Below are 8273 nucleotides of genomic sequence, written 5' to 3'. Positions count from 1 at the left end.
TTCATCACAATTACCAGCATTTTACATAAATATTGTAATGGCAATGTTATGCATGGTCCCATATCATTAACACCAGACTAAATTTACATGTTGAAATTAGATACAATGTGCTATAGGTAATTGATGGGACATTTCTGATACAAAAGTAATTTCAAGTAATGAAATCATTAGTATTTTTTACCCTACTCGATTTTTGCAAACTAGCTATGAAAGATTTCATTAGGTGAACTGGAACCGTTGACTTCGATGTTATTGCTACACTAAGGCTGTGCTGGAATTAATCTTGGTTGGTGAAATGCAGCAAACGCTAACACCAGATTATCATGGGGTGATCCTAAACTGCCATCAATGGAAGAAATGTTACAGATGCTACCTGTGATGCTCCCACATGTCCCCCATTGCTACTGCCATATCCAGGACAAACCCGACTGCCCTCGCCTTCACCACTGCAGGTTTCTTGGTCTACTGGACCTTTGACTCGGTATTGCTGGCTTCTACTCTTCTCTCCGCAGTGCTATTTCTTGGTTAAGTTAAAAGAGATGACATGTTGAGCTTCCTGGCCTGGAGTCTTTATTTTAGGTGCACTCAGTTGCAGGAGCACCTAGTACATGCGTGGAGACACTTTGCTCCCTGGGAACCCTGCCTCCTGGGGCCACTGACTGAGTGATAGCTCAGAAGGAGGTGCTTTCTTCTCTTATCCTGATTCAACGAAGCCCCTGCTCCCAGATAGCTGGCAATGTCTACTTGGACTTCCCCCCTTCTAAACATGGCAAATTCTGTTGAAATATAAGTCTATCAATTTAATTTTAATATCTCTTAAACTTGTCTCCTCCTTCTCATCACCAATGCCTCAATTGTAGTTTGGCTTGAGTTAGCTCCTTTCAGCATTCTTGGAATACAGAGCTACTAAATGAACTTCTTGTTTCTAGGAACATGGTCCTGATCCCATGACTTCCCTGCTGAAAATTCCTCAAGGACTCCTCACTTCCCACAAGAGAATCCAGCCTCCTTAGCATCCTGCCTCAGACAGGTCAGGAGCTGGCCTCTGCCTCCTCATCTAGTCTTCCTTGTTGGCCTTTTCCCTTTGTATTCTAACTTCTAGGTGATTTACAAATGCTTTCTCTTCATTCCCAGGCTTCTGCCTCTGACTCACTCCCAACTGCTTCTCATCCTGAGCTCTTATTCCCTTAACTAGCTCGTGCTTGTCCTTCACACCTAGTTAATCAAATCCATGGGCAGGCTTCCTTCATACAGCCTTATAAGTACCTTTCCTTATTGATCCCATTTCATCATCTGCCCTTTATCATGGCACTCACTGAAATTTCTGCTTACATGTAAGATGCACCTTCCCCTACTCCCCAAAAGTGTACCACCCCCAATTACCTTGTCTCCATGATATATATTAAAAATTCTGCGTCCAATTCCAATGTAGTGTATGTGCATGTGTGTGTAATTGCCCCACACCACCAAGCAATTCTCTAACACCAGCTGGGTGTCCTACAATTTAACTTAGCTCTGACCTTTTCACAGCTCTGACCAGATCCCGCAGGTGAAGGTCTCAGGCCTACAAGACTGCCCTTCCCCAATTCAAATGCCAATTGCAAGTCCAGGTTGTCACCTGTGCTTCTGAATGATGGGGTTTTGAAAAGACAAACAAAATTGACAAACTCTTAGCTAGACTAAGAAAAAAAGAGAAAAGACTCAAATTAATAAAACAATCAGAAATGAAAGAGGAAACATTGCAACTGGTGCCACAGAAATCAAAAGAATCATGAGACTATTATGAATAATTCTACTCTAATGGACTGAATAGCCTAGAAAAAAAATGGATAAATTCCTAGAAACATACAACTTACCAAGACTGAATCATAAAGTCTGAACAGACCCATAATGAGGAGATTGAATCAGTAATCAAAAATCTCTCAACAAAAAAAGCCCAGGACCACGCGGCTTCACTGGTAAATTCTGCCAAACATTTAAAGAACTAATACCAATCCTTTCCAAACTCTTTCAAACAATTGCAGAGGAAGGAATATTTCCAAACTCATTTATGAGGTTAGCAATACCCTGGAACCAAAACCAGATGAAGGTATCACAAGAAAAGAAAACTACAGGCTAATGTTCTTGATAAATATACATCCAAAATCCTCAACAAAATTCCAACAAATTCTAACAGCCCATTGAAAGGATCATACAACATTACCAAGTAATCTTTATCCCCCTGATGGAAAGATGGTTCAATATATACAAATCAATTAATGTGATATCCCACATTAACAGAATAAAGAAGAAAATCACATGATCATCTCAATAGATGCAGAAAAAACATCTGACAAAGTTGAACGTTCTTTCATGATAAAAACTCTCAACAAACTAATAGAAGGAAAGCATCTTCACATAATGAAGGCCATATATGACAAGCCCACAGCTGACAACATGCTCAATGATGAAAAATTGAAAGCTTTCCCTCTGGGATCAGGAGAAAGGCAAGGACACCCAATATTGCCACTTCTATTCAACAGAGTATTGGAAGTCATAGCTAGAGAAATTAGGTAAGAAAAATAAATCAGATGACATGATATTATACATAGAAAATCCTAACAATTACACCAAAAAACTGCTAGAACTAATAAACAAATTCAGTAAAGTTGCAAGATACAAAATCACATACAAAAATTACTGTGTTTCTATATATCAACAATGAATTATCTGAGAAGGAAGATAGGAAAACGTTCCCATTTACAATAGCACCAAAAAGAATAGAATAAAAAACTTAGGAATAAACTTAACTAAGGAGGTGAAAAACTTGCATACTAAAAACTGTGAAACACTGATGAAAGAAATTAAAGAAGACACAAACAAATGGAAAGTTCATGAGTTGGAAGGCTTAATATTGTTAAAATATTCATACTACCCAAAGCTATCTGCAGATTCACTACAACCCTATCAAAATCCCAAGTGGTATTTTTTACAGATAGAAAAAATTCATATGGAACCACAAAAGACCACAAATATCCAAATCAATACTTAAGAAAGAACAGGGCTAGAGGCATCACAATTCCTGACTTCAAAGTATATTACAAAGTTATTATACTAATCAAAACACTACGGTACTGGCATGGAGACAGATATATAGATCAATGGTACAGAATAGGAAGCTCAGAAGTATATCCACGCGCATATGGTCAACTGATCTTTGACAAGGGTGTCAAGAATACACAATGGGGAAAGGGAAAGGATAGTCTCCTCAACAAATGGTTTTAGGAAAACTGGATACCCACACTCAAAAGATTGAAATTCCATCCTTACCTTATCCCATACACAATTATCAATTCAACATGGATTAAAGACTTAAACATAAGACCTGAAACTGTAAAGCTCCTAAAAGTAAACCTGGGGGAAAAACTTCATGATATTGGTCTTGTCAATGATTTCATGATAGGACTCCAAAAGCGCAGGCAACAGAGTAAATAAACAGGTGCTAAACTAAAAAACTTCTGAGCAGCAAAGGAAACAATCAGTGGAGTGAAAAGGCAACCTACAAAATGGGAGAAAATATTTGGAAACCATGTATCTGATAAAGGGTTATCTCAAAAATATATAAGAAACTCCTTCATCTCAATAGTAAATATCTAACAACTCACCAAAAAATGAGCTGAGGACTTGAATATACATTACTCTGAATATATCCAAATGGCGAGCAAGTATATGAAAAAATGCTCAACATCCCCAATCATCAGGGAAGTACAAATAAAAACCACAATGAGATAGCACCTCACACCCATCAGGATGGCTATTAACAAACAAATGAAAGATAAGAAGTGTTGAGGATAGGGGTGCCTGGGTGACGTCTGCCTTCGGCTCAGGTCATGATCCTGGGGTCCTGGGATCAAGCCCCTCATCGAGCTCCCTGCTCCGGGAAGCCTGCTTCTCCCTCGCCTACTCCCCCTGCTTGTGTTCCCTCTCTTGCAGTCTCTCTCTCTGTCAAATAAATAAATAAAATCTTTTTTTAAAAAAAAAGTGTTGAGGATGTGAGTAAATTGGAACACTTGCACACTGTTGATGGGAATCATAACTGTGTAACCACTATACGGAAAACAGTATGGAGGTTCCTCAAAAAATTAAAAATAAAAATACCATGAATCCTACTTCTGGATAATTATCCAAAAGTATTTGAAATCAAGATCTCAAAGAGATATTAGACTCCCGTATTCATTGCCGCTCTATTCACAACAGCTACCCTGCAATATGCAACAACATGGATGAACCTGAGGACATGCTGAGCCATCAGAGAGAGACAAATACTGCATGATTCCATCTGCATGAGGTATCTAAAATAGACAAATTCCTAGAGTCAAGGAGTGGAATGCTGGTTGTGGGGGGCTGGGGCAGGGAGAAATGGGCAGTGACTAATGGGCGTAAAGTTTCAGTTAAGCAAAAGGAATAAACTCTAGAGATGTGCTGTACAGCATTGTACCTGTAGTCAACAATATTGTAATATACACTTACAGTTTTGTTAAGAAGGTAGATCTAATGCTCAGTGTTCTACAATAATAGCAACAGTGATAATAATAAAGAAAAAAGTCTCAAAAAGAAAAAAAATGTTATTAAACCACCCAAACTCAGATTTTCCCTATAAATAGACTAAATTTCTTGCAATGTGTCTAAAGTCAAGTCATATATAAAAAAAAGTCTATGACTTACCTCAAAACTCACAGCTCCATTGTGGTCCGTATCAAACGCATTAAACAGAAAATGCGCGTATGTTGTGGAGTCTGAAATGTTGAAAAGGGAATATCATTAAGGCAGCGTTTCAATACCCTACTGAAGACTGGCATAGCATGCCCAAGCCTCCTTCTAGTTAGGAAAACTTACTCCATCTCCTCTACTTGTGCTTTCTTCCTGGCTGTGCACCTTTGTTCAGTAGAGGATTATAATTTGAGATTCATGAGAGTGAGCTCCTCACACAGAGGCCATTGATGATACACATTCTCTGTAAGGTTGTTGCTGGAAATGCTCTGAGCATCTGGGAGTCTTGGGTGATGTTCCTGGCACTGAGATGAGTAATGGTACCATAGATGAGTGTGAGGATGAAGTGAGATGCATCTGGAAATTGTTTAGTGCTTGGCAGGGGCTATCTTTACAAGTAAAATAATAAAAATACTAAGAGTGCGGGATGCCTGGGTGGCTCAGTCATTTGGGCATCTGACTTGATTTGCACTCGGGTGGTGATCTCAGGGTCATGGGATCAAGTACCCAGGTGTGCTCAGTGCTCATCGGGGAGTCTGCTTGAGATTCTGTCTCCCTCTCCCTCTGCCCCTCCCCTGCTCTCTCTCTCTCTCTCTCAAATAAATAAATTAATTAAAAACAATACTAATAGTGAGACACACATGAATTGACACTTTCAGTGTTGTGATTATGAGGTTGTTCATCATTTTTACAACTCAGATAAAGATAGGGACTCAAAGAGGTTAGGAAACTTGCCCAAAGTCACACAGTCAATTAGTAAAGAGGGATGAAACTGAGTCCTTCTGACTGGAAAACCAGGCTAGCCCACAGCCAGTGAAGTGGTCTGATGAACTGAGGACAGGGGTCACTTGGGAAGTTTCTGTGGCCATGGTAGGAGTGTGGGGTCCTGAGGGCCCCTGGGCCTTGGGTGGGATTCACGGTTCTGGGTAACCCTGGGCAGTTTGGGACAGGGCTCATTCTCCAGCACCTTGCAATGCCGCCTGATAACCCCGGAGTATATCTGAGATCCAACATCCACTGAGCTTGCTTCTAGGGGGTTTTCCCATTTTTCCTCTTTTACTTTTTCTCTGTTGTCTCCCTTCATCTCTGAGCTTTCTGCTTTTTCATGTTAAAAGTGTATTTTTTCTTTTTCTTTTTTTTTTTTTTTAAGATTTTATCTATTTGACACAGAGAGAGACAGCCAGAGAGGGAACACAAGCAGGGGGAGCGGGAGAGGGAGAGGCAGGCCTCCTGCAGAGCAGGGAGCCTGATGTGGGGCTCGATCCCAGGGCCCTGCGATCATGAACTGAGCCAAAGGCAGACGCTTAACGACTGAGCCACCCAGGCGCCCCAAAGTATATTTTTTCTTGCTATTTTCTTTTCTTAGTGCAGTTTTCATTTTTCAGTGCTTCTGTGCTTGACCTTGATCAAATTTACTTGATTATTTTAGATGTTTCATCTCATGGTTTTAGCTTTTTACCTTAACCTTTTTTATATTAGAAAAAAAAAAATTGTAACCTTTTAGCTCATTGGCTCCAGCCTTTTATCTTCTGTTTAAAATCTCATCTATTTCTATTTTATAACTTTTAACCTTTATTTTTTATTGGGATTGAACAAAATTTCTTACTCACCTTTTACTTTATAAATTGCTTTTTAAAGGCTGTCAAGAAACTAAGTCATAGTAGCAGTAGGAGAGAATCGCTCTTCCCAAATAAGGGAGGTCAGAGGTCATAGAAACTTCCCTCCCAGCTCTCAAGCACCCATGGCCCACTTATGGATGGTTTTTCCTGAATGCTTCACCCAGTGGTAAATGTTATTGAAGGCCATATATTTTACAAGGTAGACTGTACACTCAATTTCTCAAAATGATTGTGGCATTGTCTTTTACCTCTCACCTTTAAATACGATATATGAAACCACTTGTTTTTATTTATTTTTTTATTTTTATTTTTATTTTTTTTAAAGATTTTATTTATTTATTTGACAGAGAGAGACACAGCGAGAGAGGGAACACAGGCAGGGAGAATGGGAGGGGGAGAAGCAGGCCTCCCGCTGAGCAGGGAGCCGATGCGGGGCCCGATCCCAGGACCCCGGGATCATGACCCGAGCTGAAGGCAGACGCTTAACGACTGAGCCACCCAGGCGCCCGAAACCACTTGTTTTTAAACATAGGAATTATTAACACTGTTCTCTATGAACTAATCAGGGACCACAACTGGGTCTAAACAATACGTCCTATAATTGTACCTAGAGTGAATGTCCACACAGTATTGATGAGTTGCAGAAAGAAATCCTTTTAAATATGGGTTATTACCAGGGATTTGATTATAAACAATTTAGTGCCATTCTTGGGAAGTTCCATTATAGAGTTGTCAAGAATTGGCAGCCTTTTTTTATTCACATAGTTGTTTTGCTCTCAACAGTGCTGTTACACAGACTTCTTGAACTATTTAGTGCCCTATGGTGATAGGAATTGACAGATGGTATGTTAAACTTACTTTCCAAGGGAGAAAAAAAGAGATTTTGCATATTTTACAATGAGCTTCATTAAGCAGATCTCTTGGTATCCTATTTGACAGTGTACATGCCTTTACCTTAGCAAGCAGGACTCGACATGAATAATGGCTCAGAACAAACAATGTTGGCAATTTTTTTTTTAATTAAAAAAATAAACTAACATGAACATACAGTAATTAGCTTTCTTCTTAAATGGGGTCACTCTAAGCTTGACACATGGGACAGACACTCTCAGGGTTTGCCCCGATGTGGTATAGAGGACTCCTTGTTCCTATAAATGTACCTTGGCAATTCCCCTGGAAGTTAAACCAGTTTTCCAGCCCAGATATACTGTGTGGACAGCAGTTGTTACCTGTGTAGTGAAATTGGACTGCCTGGGTTTGAATTTCAGCTCTCCCAAACATCAACTGCATGGCTTTGGGAAAGTTGTTTAACCTCTCTGGGACTCAGTTTCCTCATCTACAAAATAATAACACCAGTATGTACTTTGTAGGGTCATCCTAAAAAGATTAAATGAGATACTAATATGCAAAGTGCTTAGAACAGTCCTAAGCACATATTAAATTTAAATTCAATAAATATTATCTATTATAATTATTGTTTCACAGACAACCACCTTAAAGAACTGTGAGTAAAATTTTTACAGATATAATACATTTCCACCTGAAAAAGTTCCTGTGGTTTTTTTGTTTTTGTTTTGTTTTTTGTGAAATCTCTATTGTGTGTCTAGGTGACTGGAGTTCTTCCTGCTCTATAAAGACCAGTAGAATTGTATCATGAAGGGTTATTGTGGCTTCTGCTGGAGTATGGATTTTTTGGACAGGCATCTGGAGACTGTGAAAGTTTCTGAAGAAGGGGAGTGATGTTCTGAGCTTTGATTGGATGAGAGGAAGGAGCTAAGGCATGGGAGCATCTGGCTGGGCACAGAGGTAGATACATGAATAAAAGGGAAACTGTCCACAAAAGCATCTATGGTCAGGTCTCATCTGATGGTTGTTCTTTTTAGATACTCAGTGCATATTTACTTA

General features: G+C 39.4%; 1 protein-coding gene across 3 annotated transcripts in view; it reads right to left on the bottom strand.

The window, feature by feature from the left end:
- Positions 1-4459: 4459 nt before the first annotated feature.
- Positions 4460-8273, bottom strand: part of KCNIP4 (potassium voltage-gated channel interacting protein 4) — a 1020323-nt gene continuing 1016509 nt past the window's right edge. The window contains exon 4 of one of the 3 annotated variants that reach the window (XM_081812553.1): positions 4460-4775. In XM_081812553.1, the coding sequence (XP_081668679.1) occupies positions 4645-4775 (131 nt within the window). In that variant the 3' untranslated portion in view covers positions 4460-4644. The remainder of the gene's footprint in view (positions 4776-8273) is intronic. The other 2 variants (XM_081812554.1, XM_081812552.1) reach the window with 2 other exon arrangements.

This window comes from Leptonychotes weddellii, chromosome 2 (genome assembly GCF_054177405.1).
Source record: "Leptonychotes weddellii isolate Sample4059 chromosome 2, ASM5417740v2, whole genome shotgun sequence".
NCBI classification, from domain to species: Eukaryota; Metazoa; Chordata; class Mammalia; order Carnivora; family Phocidae; genus Leptonychotes; species Leptonychotes weddellii.
The sequence above is the reverse complement of the archived record's forward strand: the minus strand, read 5'-3'. Positions and strand labels throughout refer to the sequence as shown.